We start from the raw sequence: 14,827 nt of genomic DNA, 5'->3' as shown, positions 1-14,827 counted from the left end.
AGATATTGAGGTCCAAAACCTGGCAGCCATTTTGACGGCCATCTTGTTTTTATAAAACACGTCATATCTCCGGAACCAGAAGTCGCAGAGCGTTGCGGTTTTCTTTGCTGACCTTCCCTCGGTAGTCTCCATCCCCCCCACTACCTTTCGAAAATAATTAAACACTAAAAAATTTTTGGTACCATTAAAAAAATATTTATAGAGACAGTATACCACCACATAGTTAGACAGTTTTTTCTGGATTTCTGCGACACCCGGAAGCTTATAAAATTGACTTTTGTGCTGATGGTCCGCCATCCTGGATAAACTAATTCTAGGATAACTTGGCAACCGTTGGTCGTAGAAAGACGCAGTTTCCGGCACTTGACTATGCCTGTGGTGTTCTTTACTTTAATTAAGTAAATGTCTCTACAGTGTATTATAAATAGAGCCATATTCTATATTGTAGCGTCGTCTCTTGATGCTTATATTTATTTTTCTTTTTCCTGTTTTTTGACCCAGGCAGTATTTTGCTTATTCAGGACGCCGTACACCGTGTTTTTTGACCGGTGCACTTAGAGTAAATTGATATTGTAAGTCCAAGGGACTTATAACCTTTACTAATTAAGACTTTTATTATTTATACACATTATTTACATTCAACGCAGTAGACTGAGACAACCTTTTAGAAATGTCTGCTACAGTCAGGACACCCGCCAAAAAGCCCGCAACAACCCCCCAAACCTCCACAATGGACACAGAGAAGGCTGGACCTTCCACACAAAAACTGACACAAGCCTCCAACGTGAGGCGTAGTATTGGAGAATGGGAAGCGGTGACAGACACACACTCACAACAACTATGTCCTTCACAAACACACCCTCATTCACCGAAAGCGACAGACAAATTGCTGGTACCGGTGTCGCCAAGAAAAACAAAACAGAAAATTCCACCACCTTCTGTTAAAAGAGCTTCTGGTGATGCTTCTGGTGACTTTTCCGGAACGTCACCGGTTTCAAGACAGGCACCTGCTAACAACACCAACCGAGTATCTCAAGCACGAAGCTGGCTCCAGAAAGTCAAATACTGCGTTGGCGAATCTCGCAATCTAAGGACAGACCTTAAGGCTGGGATAATTGCGGGAGTGGATAACCTGTATCAACTTGTTAAGGATGCCACGGCTGAGGCAACGGCAGTAGCAAAGACAGGAACAGCAACAGCCAAACCGAAGGTACCTGAAACAAAAGAAATGGGTGTTAATACAATAGAAGTAGAAAGGGATATAGAGTCATGGACGGTGAAAGTAGACCAGATGCAAGAAAATATTGTAGGCAAAGAATTAATAAAATTGATTAAAGAACAAAGTGAAAAAATTGACATTACATTTAGGGAAATGGAAAAGATAAAAGACAAACTTTCAGACATTCCTAAGGCCCTCCCCAGGACCACAACCATCAGCGAAAAACTCCCACACACACGGAGCGCATTGCACTCAATTGTCGTGGCATCGAAAGACGGAAATGAAACCGGAGACGAAGTTCTGGACCGGGTGAGGAAAGCCGTCGATGCAAAGGAAGGATGGGTTAAGGTAGAGCGAGTGAGGAAGGCAAAAGATAGGAAGATCATAATGGGCTTCGAAACAACAGAAGATAGAAGCAAAATTAAGGAAAGACTAGAAAAAGAAGGAATCAACCTTGCAGTCGAGGAAGTGAAGAATAGGGACCCGTTATTGATTCTAAAAGACGTACTCCTGATACACACTGACGAGGAAGTATTAAAAGTGGTTAAAAATCAAAATCGGGAGATTTTCCATGACCTCGGTAGTGAGGATCAGAGGATGAATATTAGATACCGAAGGAGGACGCGCAACCCACATTTGACTCACATTGTACTCAGTGTGTCCCCTACAATTTGGAGGAGAGCCTTGGATGCAGAGAAGATCCGAATAGACCTCCAGAGAGTGCGTGTGGAAGACCAGACGCCGTTGGTACAGTGTACCCGGTGTCTAGGATATGGCCACGGTAAACGCCTATGTAAAGAGCCAGAAGACCTTTGTAGCCATTGCGGTGGACCGCACTTGAGAGCAAAATGTGCCGACTGGCTTGCAGCTGAGCAGCCTTCGTGTCGAAACTGCCAGAGAGCCAAGTTGGACGTGGTCAACCACAACGCATTCAGTGTTGAGTGCCCTGTCCGTAAAAAATGGGATAACTTAGCGAGATCCACTGTAGCGTACTGCTAAGGTGGCCCCAGTTGAAAATACAGACAAAGGTAACCAGTATCGCGCAATTCAGGCCAACTTGCAAAGATGTCGTCAAGCAACAGAGGAACTCGTGATGGAAGCAACAAAACGCAGAATTGCTTTTGCAATGCTCCAAGAACCCTACACAGGATCCTCAAAGAAGCTAAAGTGTTTTCGAGGTACACGAACTATACAGTGCGAAAAGAGCACAGGTAAGACCAATAAGTCCGCCATTATGCTGTTTGATAGCGATATTGATGTGACCCAATGCCCAACGCTAACAACGGAAAATATTGTAGTAGCACGACTTAAAACGAAGGCTTGGGAAATCACTGCTATCTCAGTGTACCTCGAAGGAGATGGAAACATAGAGGCCGACATTGAGCATATCCACAACATTATCAACTCAGTAGGAGGGAAGCGCGCGATACTGGGTGGAGACGTTAACGCCTGGAACATCTGGTGGGGAAGCAGGGAAACAAACCAAAGAGGTAAAGAGTTAGGAGGTGCACTAGACCAAATGGGACTTCATATCCTGAATATCGGAATCGAACCAACATTCGACTACCACAGAGGAGGCAGACGGTTTGCAAGCTGCGTAGACATAACAGTCTGCACTGAAGACATGTTGACCAAGATAGTCAAATGGAGACTTGACGGAGATGTTACGATTTCTGACCACAAGGCAATTCTGTTCGAAGTGAAACTTAAAAAGTCAGTAGGAATAGAAATAAAAAGAACAACTAGGAAGTACAATACAAGAAAAGCTAACTGGGCTGAGTTCCGCCAAGAACTCAACCAGTTATGGACAAATAAGGGCTTAAATGAAGAAGAAATACACAAAGTAAAAACACAGGAAAATCTAGACCGGATAATAGAGGAATACACGAATGCAATCGAAGAAGCAAGTGAAAAACATATCCCAAAAATTAAAGATAAGAACCGAGCAGAGTTGCCTTGGTGGACAGAGGAATTAACAACAAAGAAACAGGAAGTCAAGAGACATAAAAGACGACTGAAAAATGCAGCACCAGTGCGCCGGGATGCAGTCCTACAAAAATACCTCTCTGTTAAAGAAGAATACCAACACCTCAAGAACAACACAATAACTGACAGCTGGAAGACCTTCTGCCAAAAGCAGGACAGAGAAAGTATGTGGGAAGGGATTTATAGGGTAATAGGCCGCACAACATCAAGGCAGGAAGATATTCCATTGGTCCTGAACGACAAAGTTCTGGAAGGAGAAAAATCTGCCAAGGCATTGGCAGAAACCTTCTATCCGGAAGATGAAGCTCAAGAAGACAGTGCAGCCCATAAGATGACTAGAGAAAAAGCAAACCGTGTGAATGAGGGTGAAGATGTTGAATCATCCGATCCCCCATTCACGTTAGAAGAACTCAAATGGGCTGCAGACAGCTTCAATCCAAAAAAAGCTCCCGGGAAGGATGGACTCACAGCGGAAATATGCAGAATAGCTATTGCTAGTACCCCGGAGCTATTCTTGGCTCTCTTAAATAAGTGCTTGAGTCTCTCCCACTTCCCCACAATATGGAAGGAGGCAGTCGTGGTAATCCTGCGTAAACCAGGTAAGGAGGACTATTCCCAACCTAAATCATACCGACCGATTGGCCTTTTGCCGGTGCTAGGAAAGGTTTGGGAGAAAATGCTGATAAGAAGAGTTAGGTGGCACACACTAGCGGAAGCGAATCAAAAACAATATGGGTTTACACCACAGCGCGGCACCGAGGACTCCCTCTATGATCTCGTGAGACACATTAGACACAAGCTGTCACAAAAGAAATTGGTTGTTGTTGTATCGCTGGATATAGAGGGGGCCTTTGATAGCGCTTGGTGGCCGGCAATTCGATGCAGACTTGCGGAAACAAAATGCCCAAAGAACATCCGAAAGGTCTTCGACAGCTACTTAACACATCGTAAAGTCCAAGTAAGATACGCGGGGTCAATGTTCGAGAAGGCTACGACAAAAGGATGCGTCCAGGGTTCTATAGGGGGTCCCACCTTCTGGAACTTGCTGTTGGATCCTCTGTTGAATAGTCTGGAAGAGAGAGGAGACTATTGTCAGGCGTTTGCAGATGATGTCGTTTTGGTCTTCTCCGGCGAAACAGCACTTGAAATCCAGAGACAGGCAAACTTGGCACTGAGTCATGTCCAGGAGTGGGGTGGAGTGAATAAGCTTAAATTCGCACCTCATAAAACTAAAGCGATGCTCATTACAAAGAAGCTTAAGCACGACACGCCACTCCTGAGCATGGGGGGTGTGGAGATTGCTATGTCAAAGGACATTAAAATACTAGGGCTGACAATAGATAATAAACTGACGTTCAACGAGCATGTGTCAAATGTTTGCCGCAAAGCGTTGAACATTTATAAACAGTTAGCGAGGGCAGCTAAAGTAGAATGGGGAATCTCGCCGGAGATAACCAAAACGATATATGTAGCAGTGATAGAGCCCATAATTATGTACGCTGCAAGCGCTTGGGCACCGGCGGCGGACAAAGTAATGACCCAAAAATACCTTAACGAAGTCCAAAGAGGGTTCGCACAAAAAATCATAAAAGCTTACAGGACCACGTCCTTAAAATCTGCCCTTATACTCTCCGGACTGCTTCCACTGGATATGAGGATCAGAGAAGCAGCCTCTCTTTTTGAAATAAAGAAAGGTCATTCCCGAAGAGTAATAGGGGATAGGGACGTCGAGACACCGGTACCCTACACCACAACACCTCACCCACACACACAAAACACCATCGAATTCGGCCAAATTAGAAACGATGCAGAACTGGCTCAATTGGAAGACAATGGTTACGCACTCTTCACAGATGGAAGCAAAATAGAAGGGAAGGTAGGTGCGGCACTATCCGTATGGAGAGGTGGCGCTGAAATCAAGACCCACAAGTACAAACTTGAACAGTTCTGCACCGTGTTTCAGGCCGAGTTACTAGCTTTAGCCAAAGCATCTGAAATAACCCGAAGTCATAAGTCTGGAAATTTTTTCACAATTTATAGTGACTCCAGATCTGCTTTGGAAGCGGTCACTCGAGGCGTTTCTCTCCATCCTCTGGCCGTAGAAACCAGGACAAACATTCAAGAAGCGTCAAAGCGTGGGAAAACCATAAAGCTTTTTTGGATAAAGGCCCACGCAGGAATGGAGGGAAACGAGCGAGCAGATTGCTTAGCAAAAGAGGCAGCACTATACAAAAAGACCAAACCAGACTACGACCGATGTCCCATTTCATTTGTTAAGCGTCAAATTCGAGAGGAAACGCTCGGCGAGTGGGACACAAGGTACAGTGTGGGACAAACTGGGTCAACCACTAAAGTGTTCCTACCAAGTGCTAGACAAGCGTATCATACCGTAAGGAAGATAAAATTAGAACCGTTGCTAGTGCAAGTGTTGACGGGCCACGGCGGATTCTCTGAGTACCTGAACCGGTTCAAGTGCAAGGAGAGTCCGGAGTGCCCCTGCGGCACAGGAGACTCTGAAAGCGTAATGCACGTTCTGACAGATTGTCAAATCTACGCAAAAGAACGCTTTGATCTGGAACAGGAAATCGAATATAAAATAAGCACAGAAAATATGGCTGAAATTTTATCAAATAAAAGAGTACGTAGCACATTTATAAAATACTGCATAGCTATAACAAAGATTGTAAATAAAAATAATAAGACCCGATAAAATTGTATAACTATGTTATATAGTAAGTATATAATCTATAGTTTACAAAAATATAATGTTGAGGAAATCATTGTATAAAATATAGGTATAGGTAGTATTATAAAGATGAAGCAAGTCGATTTGAAAATATAGCCATTAAATACACAGATAGTACATAAAAGTTGGATAAAGGAAATTAGGGTTGTAAGTCGCTACAGATAATAAATGGTAATGGAAAAAACCAATTATTGCACTGTTAATATAGAATAAGTGTATGAGAAAACAATGTAACAAAGTAACCATAGCATAATAGAAATAAGTAAATAGCAAGTAATGTAAAAGCAAATGTAACAATAAGTAATGTTAACTTTATGATTGTATTAATAAAGGCACTGGTCTATATTCGCCAGTGGAAAAACCGTAATGCCCTGTGATGGCGGGTGCATTCATTAAAAAAAAAAAAAAAAACCTAACCTAACCTAACCTAACCCGATAACTTTTTCAAAAGGAGACCGATTTTGATGCGGTTTTTTGCGTATAATAGCTACAACAGGCTTGTAAGCACGCGATAACCCTTCAAAACGCGACATCGAAGCGGTGTGACCCGATTTTTTGACACCCCCACCCTTCTCGACCTGTAAAAAACACAAAATTAATTATTTATCAAAATTCTGACTAGATTTTTTCATTGTAAAAATTTTATTAAATACTTACCACTCCGACCTGTCTTCCTGACTGCATTTTGCACGATTTTGGGTAGGTTTGGACGTCGAAATTAAATATTTTCTATTAAAACACACTAAATTTTACAGTTTTTCGACCAAAATTTTCAAAATTTCTAGGAAAGCCTATTCTAGTTTCTGGACAGCTGGCTAGGGCTCGCCGAGACGCGTCTTTTGACGTATCGCACGTCCCTCTACGCCGCACCAAACGTCAAAAAATTCGCGAATCATCCGTTTCCATACAAATAGTAGACGCCCAAAATCTACCTAAGGCCCTATAAAAACCCCACCGAGGGGGTCCCCACGTTGTCGTTTGCTCTTCGTACAACGAAGAGCAAACCTTTCGGCGGGTTTGCTGAGCCGGGTTGGCCGGACAGCAGACGGAGGCATGCATAATGCCGCCGCCGAGGGCTTGGCTTAATCGCCCGGCCCAGAGGAAGGACACCTCTTGATAAAAAACCACCCAATCCCAAGTTTCGGGAGCGCGGCGAGGGGATGAATGGCCGTGGGGGACACGGTCGTTAGCGCTCCCCCCTGTTGGGGCCAGCCGCCCCCAACAGTATGTAGGCTTGCCCCGGTATGAGGCCACTGCCGGGGTGGACGAACAATTGCTCTCATGATCGTGGGAACTATATGGATTCACAAACTTTAAAAAAAAATAATAATAATAATAAGAACGAAAAGGAGTGGGATGAGGACTCGGAATCCGAGTCCGTGTCCAGCGAGGGGGATGCGGGGGGTTTTAAGCTCCCCCGCAACAAGAAGGACCACCGGGTCGACGCCTTCCTCAAGAGGAGGAGGGAAGACCCCGGGTCCTCCTCTGGTGGTCGCGGGGCCTCGGCCAAAAAGGTCGCCAGGAGGCCCGTCAGCGAAGGGTCCGCTGGGGCTTCTGGGGGTGGCGGAGGAGCGGCTCATCTGAGCTCCTCCTCCGAGGAGGAGTCGGCCATCGGCTCCGACCGGGAGCGGAGGGCGGACTTCGAGAAGACGGTGGAGTCCGCCATCAGGCAGGTGGCCCTAAAACGAAAAAAGGCGAGCAAGGACGGCGCCATTGAGGCCGCCACCGCCTCCATCACCGCCGCAGCGGTGAGCAACTTTGGCCGGGCTCCCGTGAGCGAGCTGGCCAAACTGCAGCAGGAGGTGGGTCGTCTGACGGCCGCCCTGGAGTCTCTCGTGGAGGAGAACAGGAGTCTCCGGGCGGAGCTCGCTAAGATGCGCGAGCAGGGGGCGGAGCGCGGTGGGGCCCCTACCTCTTCTGCCACTGAGTCTGAGTGGCAGGTGGTGGGGGAAAAGAAAAAGAAACGGAGGGCGGCCAAAGCGGCCAAAAAGAAGGCCCAGAAACGGCGGCGCAGGGAGCGAGCCGCCGCGGCGCAACTCCGCGCCCCCAAAACCGCGGCTGTAGTAGTCACACTACAGCCGGACGCGGTCAAAAGGGGCGTGTCGTACCGCGACGTGCTCGCCCAAGCAAAGGAGGCGGTGAACCTGCAGGAGCTGGGTATCGCCTCCGGCCTCCGGCTCAGGGTGACCGCAACGGGCGCCCGAATGCTGGAGGTCCCAGGAGCGGCCAGTGGGCCCGCCGCAGACGCTCTAGCCGAGAGGCTTAGGGCGTCCATAAGTGCGGACGACGCCCGAGTCTCCAGGCCCCACAAGTGCGCGGATCTGCGCATCATGGGCCTGGACGACTCAGCTACTGCGGAGGAGGTAGTGGCCGCCGTCGCTAGGACGGGTGGGTGCTCCGCCGACGAAGTCAAGGCGGGCACCATACGTCCCGACTTCAGGGCACGTGCACCATCACGGTGAGCTGCCCCGTGACGGCGGCCAAGAACATTGTTGACGGCCGAAGATTGCTGGTCGGCTGGGTGTCGGCGCAGGTTAAGCTGCTTGACCCCAGACCGCTGAGGTGCTTCCGATGCCACGTCGGGCATCATGTGGGTGTCCGTTGCACCTCGGAGGTCGACCGCAGCGCCCTCTGTTTCCGCTGCGGTCAGCCCGGTCACAAGGCCGTGGAATGCAGCGCCACGCCGCACTGCTCTGCATGTGCGGCTGCTGGCAAGCCGGCCGAACACCGGGCGGGGAGCAAGACCTGTGCCCCACCCGCCAAGCCGAGTAAGGGCAAGGGTCGGCCGTCCGTCGTTGCCACCGCCGTCACCTCCGCAGTGGCCACCACCGCAGCTCCTGCGGCCGCCGCCGCCCCCAACGCTGCCGCCGCTGTCGCCGTCGCCACTGCTGCTGCCGCAGCGCCCGTCCTTGGGCCTCGAGAGGAGGAAGACGTGATGGAGTGCTAGCCTGGCTCCACTACGCTTCCTCCAGGCGAACATCAACCACTGCGCCCGTGCCCAGGATCTGTTGCTCCAAAGCATGGCGCAGTGGTCGATCAACATCGCCGTGGTCGCTGAGCCGTACTTTGTCCTTCCCAGGGATGACTGGGTTAAGGACCTTAGCGGCTCAGTGACCATCATATCGTCGGCCGCCGCTGGTACTCCTTCCCTCGAAGGGGTGAAGAGTGGAAGGGTTGCGTCGCAGCACGGTTCGGGGAGATAGTCGTCGTGGGGGTGTACTTCTCCCCGAGCCGAACTCTCGCCGAGTTCCACAACTCCCTCCTGGAGTTGTCCGTCGTCGTCGGAAGTTATTCCCTCCCCGTGATAGTGTTAGGGGACTTCAACGCCAAGAACTTGGCCTGGGGTTCCCGACGCACAGATGCACGGGGTAGGATGGTGGAGGACTGGGCGCTGGAAGCAGGCCTGGTCGTCCTCAATCGGGGTTCTGTCCCCACGTGCGTACGGATGCGGGGCGAGTCAGTGGTGGACATCTCGTTCGCCAGCCCCGCTCTGCTGCCGCGTGTCTTTGACTGGCGCGTGGAGGAGAGGGTGGAGACCTACTCCGATCACCGGTACATCCGGTTTGACGTCTCCGCCCAGAACCCTAGCGCGCCGGTCCTACAGACCCCGAGTGGTCCACGTTGGGCGCTGAGGCACCTGGACCGGGAGCTTCTCCTGGAAGCCTCAGTCGTGCAGGCCTGGGTGTCATCACCGGACAGGCCCGCCGACATCAACGACGAGGCGGAGTGGTTCCGGCAGACCATGTCCGAGATCTGTGACGTGGCCATGCCCCGAGCCCCGCCAGGACGCGCCCGACGCCAGGTGTACTGGTGGTCTTGCGAGATCGCCGCCCTTCGAGAGGCGTGCGTCGCTGCGAGGCACCTGTACACCAGACACCGCAGGCTGCGCATCCGCCCTCCGGATGCAGAAGCCAGGGAAGCAGAGCTATACGAGGGTTACAGAGCTGCGAAGACCGCCCTCCAATTGGCCATCATCCAGGCCAAGGAGGTGGCCAATGCGGAGCTGCTGGGGTCTCTGGACAGGGACCCGTGGGGGCGCCCGTACAAAATGGTGCGGGGCAAGCTCCGCCCATGGGCCCCCCCGCTGACCCAGAGTCTTCGGCCTCAGCTGGTGGAGGAGGTGGTGAGCGCTCTGTTCCCTTCGCGCGGGGAACACTCTCCCCCGCCCATGTCTCTGCAACCCGCGGTGTCAACGACGGACCACACTTCCGACGACGACGATGTCCCCGAGGTGACTGGGGTGGACCTGAGAGTGGCGGTGGCTAGGCTGAAAGCCAAAAACACCGCCCCAGGGCCTGACGGCCTGCCTGGAAAGGCCTGGGTCCTGGCCCTTGAGGCTCTCGGGCCTCGACTTAGGGGGCTTCTCAGCGCATGCTTGGAGAGGGGCCAGTTCCCACTTCGTTGGAAGACAGGGAAACTGGTCCTCATACGGAAGCCGGGGCGCCCTGCGGACTCTCCGTCCGCATACCGGCCTATCGTGCTGCTCGACGAGGTGGGCAAGCTCTTTGAGCGAGTTGTCGCACACCGCCTCGTCGCGCACCTTGGGGGGATAGGGCCGGACCTTGCGGACCACCAGTTCGGTTTCCGCAAGGGCGCTCAACGGTGGACGCCATCATGCGCGTGAGAGCTCACGACGGGGATGCTGTGTCCCGGGGGTCGTCTTGGCGGTGTCTCTTGACATCGCCAACGCCTTCAACACCCTTCCTGGAGTTGCATCAGGGAGGCACTCCGGTATCACCGGGTGCCGACCTACCTTCGTCGCGTGGTCGAGGCCTATCTGTCGGATAGGTCCATCATTTACCCTGGTCACAACGGGGAATGGAACCGGCGAGAGATGTCGTGCGGTGTTCCGCAGGGGTCGGTACTGGGGCCGCTCTTGTGGAACATCGGCTACGACTGGTGCTGCGCGCCGACCTCCTAGCGGCGTCAGCGTGGTCTGCTACGCTGACGACACGCTGGTTCTGGCACAAGGGAGGTCGCACCAGGAGGCGGCCGACATAATGACGCGCGGGGTTGCGATAGTCATCGAGAGGATCCAGCTGCTGGGACTGGAGGTGGCCTTGCACAAATCCGAGGCCATGTGCTTTCATGGGCTTCGGAACGCGCCACCTTCAGGCTCCCAAGTCACGGTGGGGGGGGCTACCATCGGCGTCGAGAGGGCGATGAAGTACCTGGGACTCGTCCTCGATGGCCGGTGGAGCTTCGTCGAGCACTTCCGACGTTTGGGCCCCAAACTGGAGAAGGCAGGTGCTGCATTCAAGCGGCTCCTGCCCAACCTGGGAGGCCCAAACGCCCCCTGCCGTAAACTCTACGCGGGGGTCATGCGGTCCATGGCCCTTTACGGGGCCCCGGTATGGGCACGTTCGGCACGGCCGCGGGCTGTGCACTACCTGAACGTGCCCCAAAGGGTGATAGCCATTAGGCTAATCCGGGGGTACCGCACGATCTCCCGCGAAGCAGCTGGCCTACTCGCTGGACTGCCACCGTGGGATCTGGAGGCGAGGGTCTTCTTGCGCCTGTACGACTGGCGCGAGGAGGCTCAGCGAGGGAGCGACTATCGCAACCCAGTGCAGGGCACGCCACCATCGTGGCGGTAAGTCCCCTCTTTGAGGAGTGGCTCGGGAGGAGTCACGGCGCCCTCACGTACCGCATGACGCAGGTCCTCACCGGACACGGTTGTTTCGGGAGGTACCTGCACCGCATCGGTCGTGAGGAGGCGCCCGGGTGTCACCATTGTGCGGACAGCCCCGAGGACACGGTGGACCACACAGTCCAGGTGTGCCCCGCATGGGAAGGGCACCGCCGGGTCCTCGTCGAGGCTTTGGGCGGCGGCGACCTCTCGCGTCCGGCCCTGGTTCAGGCCATGGTCCGGGGCGAGAGGGAATGGGATGCCGTCGCCTCCTTCTGCGAAGCGGTCATGCTCGAGAAGGAGGAGGCGGAACGCCAGAGAGTTCGCACCTCTCATCCCGGCCGCCGCGCTGGACCAGGTAGACACCATGGGCGCCGGGTGTCGCGAGATGACTCCCGGCCACCGTAGGCGTGGGTCTGTGGGCGGTGAGTTCGGGTGGCTCATCGTCCCTCTGTCTTCCTAGACGACAGACCCGTGTCGACGGCGCGCGTTGTTCCACGCGCTCCTCAAAGAGACGTCAGCAACCCCAGCGGGGCCCAGCAGGGCCAAGGCCTGCCGGGGCTGCGGGTTGTTCGAAAGAGATACCGCGGCCCTGGTACATAAAAGGCCTATGACGGAACACGACGATTTTAGTCAGTAAGAGTTCTGACACTCCCTCACCGCTGCTAACCCACAGCGGGAGGGGTCATTTGATGATTTTACGTCGATAAAAAAAAAAGGCCCTATAAAAACACTAGTACTCCTGATAACTTTTTCAAAAGGAGACCGATTTTGATGCGGTTTTTTGCGTATAATAGCTACAACAGGCTTGTAAGCACGCGATAACCCTTCAAACGCGACATCGAAGCGGTGTGACCCGATTTTTTGACACCCCCACCCTTCTCGACCTGTAAAAAACACAAAATTAATTATTTATCAAAATTCTGACTAGATTTTTCATTGTAAAATTTTATTAAATACTTACCACTCCGACCTGTCTTCCTGACTGCATTTTGCACGATTTTGGGTAGGTTTGGACGTCGAAATTAAATATTTTCTATTAAAACACACTAAATTTTACAGTTTTTCGACCAAAATTTTCAAAATTTCTAGGAAAGCCTATTCTAGTTTCTGGACAGCTGGCTAGGGCTCGCCGAGACGCGTCTTTTGACGTATCGCACGTCCCTCTACGCCGCACCAAACGTCAAAAAATTCGCGAAACATCCGTTTCCATACAAATAGTAGACGCCCAAAATCCACCTAAGGCCCTATAAAACACTAGTACTCCTGATAACTTTTCAAAAGGAGACCGATTTTGATGCGGTTTTTTGCGTATAATAGCTACAACAGGCTTGTAAGCACGCGATAACCCTTCAAACGCGACATCGAAGCGGTGTGACCCGATTTTTTGACACCCCCACCCTTCTCGACCTGTAAAAAACACAAAATTAATTATTTATCAAAATTCTGACTAGATTTTTTCATTGTAAAAATTTTATTAAATACTTACCACTCCGACCTGTCTTCCTGACTGCATTTTGCACGATTTTGGGCAAAATTTCTAGGAAAGCCTATTCTAGTTTCTGGATAGCTGGCTAGGGCTCGCCGAGACGCGTCTTTTGACGTATCGCACGTCCCTCTACGCCGCACCAAACGTCAAAAAATTTAAAATTTACTATAGGAAAGGGTATGACTCTGGGACAATCTCAATTTGTTGAAAAATATTTTTTGACGGATTTGGCATTCTAGCAGTCTCCTGACTCAGAAAATATTAAGTTCACTGTAATCTGGGCTCTCCTACGCTAATTAAGCGGTTTATAGCGTAAGTTGCAGTGAACATTTTTAGAAAAGGTTATCACATAGCGTTGACCACAAAGTTGGACCGGGGAGCAATTCCCGACTTAATTTATTTGACACACGTAGTGCAACGTGTCTTTTGACCGCTACACTTAGTTTTTACATTAAAATAACTTACTGATCCCCCCTTTACAGGGATCAGCATTGACTGTGCAGTTGTCCTCTGAAATTTATTTTACTTTCCCGAATCATGTTCCGCACTCCAGCGAAAAAGGACGAGAGCTCACGCAGCCCCGGAGTCTCGCCGCGATCCCCGGAGAAACCCGCAACCCCAACCTTAAATGTAAGGAAAAGCGTTGCTGAATTGGAGGCTGGCATAGCAGAGCCCCAGGCTAAACTACCAGCCAACAAAGCAAAATCTACACCACCACTGGCAAAAACAACTGCCAATAAGGTTCCCGGGCCCCTGGAGACGCGGCGGGTCTCAGCGGATGCCAAAAAACCCGAGAAAAAATACGTGGATCTCACGTCGGAAGCAAGAGCCTGCCTAAACAAGGCGAAGCTACACTTGGGCAACTCTCGGAATCTCAAAGGAGAAATAAAAATAGAGGTCCTTGCGGCAATCGACCGACTGTTTGAGATCGTGAAGGAGTCGGAAAGGAAAGGAAGGAGCTTCACAATTTCTGCTCCCACTGCAGCCGATAAAACAACCGGACAGCCTAACTCACCGAGCCCTTGCGCCACTGACGAAAGCCGGAAAAAACTACTCGAACGCCTCGAGGAAAATAGCACCCTCATGAAGGAAAACATTATTAAAATGGAAAACCTTAGGGAAACCTTAATAGCCAATGATCTGTGTGGGAAAGAACCTACGCATCCGTGGCGGCAACACACAGAGGACAAACCAGCGTTCAAACGCAGGAACGAGCGACGCTACACTCCGTGGTTGTTTCCTCTACACAGAGCTTGGATACAGGAGACGAGATCCTTGAGAGAGTGAGGCGGGCTGTGGACGCAAAGGAAGGCTGGGTGCAAGTAGAAAGGGTGAGAAAGGCAAAAGATCGGAAGATTATCATGGGCTGCCGAACGAAGGAAGAGAGGCAGAAAATCCGGGAGAGGCTTGAAACTGTCGGAGAGAACCTCGTCGTCGAGGAAGTACGCAACAGGGACCCGCTTCTGATTCTTAGGGACGTTTTGCAAATTCATAGCGACGAAGACGTCTTAAAAGCCCTTAGGAATCAGAACCGGGAACTCTTTCACGGTCTCGGGGGCGAGGAGCTCAGGATGGGCGTCAAGTACCGAAGGAAAGCGCGAAACCCCCACTGTAACAGCATTGTGCTCAGCGTTTCTCCTTCTATATGGAGGAGGGCTACTGAAGTAGGAAAGCTTCGAATAGACCTCCAGATAGTGCGGGTAGAAGACCAAACTCCCCTGGTGCAGTGCACACGCTGCTTGGGTTTTGGACATAGCA

The 14,827-nt window shown here is 51.3% G+C and overlaps 2 protein-coding genes across 2 annotated transcripts; both read left to right on the top strand.

Annotated features, from left to right (window-relative positions):
• The first annotated feature begins 446 nt into the window (after window positions 1-446).
• Window positions 447-2,220, top strand: LOC135118478 (uncharacterized). Its single transcript, XM_064040652.1, has one exon. It carries the CDS (start codon window positions 671-673, stop codon window positions 2,216-2,218), a length of 1,548 nt encoding a protein of 515 aa, XP_063896722.1. The 5' UTR covers window positions 447-670; the 3' UTR covers window positions 2,219-2,220.
• A 5,029-nt stretch (window positions 2,221-7,249) lies between these two features.
• On the top strand, window positions 7,250-8,898 carry LOC135118456 (uncharacterized). The gene is made up of 2 exons (XM_064040582.1): window positions 7,250-8,409; window positions 8,505-8,898. Exons 1-2 carry the CDS (start codon window positions 7,250-7,252, stop codon window positions 8,896-8,898), a joined length of 1,554 nt encoding a protein of 517 aa, XP_063896652.1.
• The last annotated feature ends 5,929 nt before the right edge of the window (window positions 8,899-14,827 follow it).

Source organism: Helicoverpa armigera, chromosome 22 (genome assembly GCF_030705265.1).
Source record: "Helicoverpa armigera isolate CAAS_96S chromosome 22, ASM3070526v1, whole genome shotgun sequence".
Classification (NCBI taxonomy): domain Eukaryota; kingdom Metazoa; phylum Arthropoda; class Insecta; order Lepidoptera; family Noctuidae; genus Helicoverpa; species Helicoverpa armigera.
This window is presented reverse-complemented; position numbering and strand designations above follow the sequence as displayed.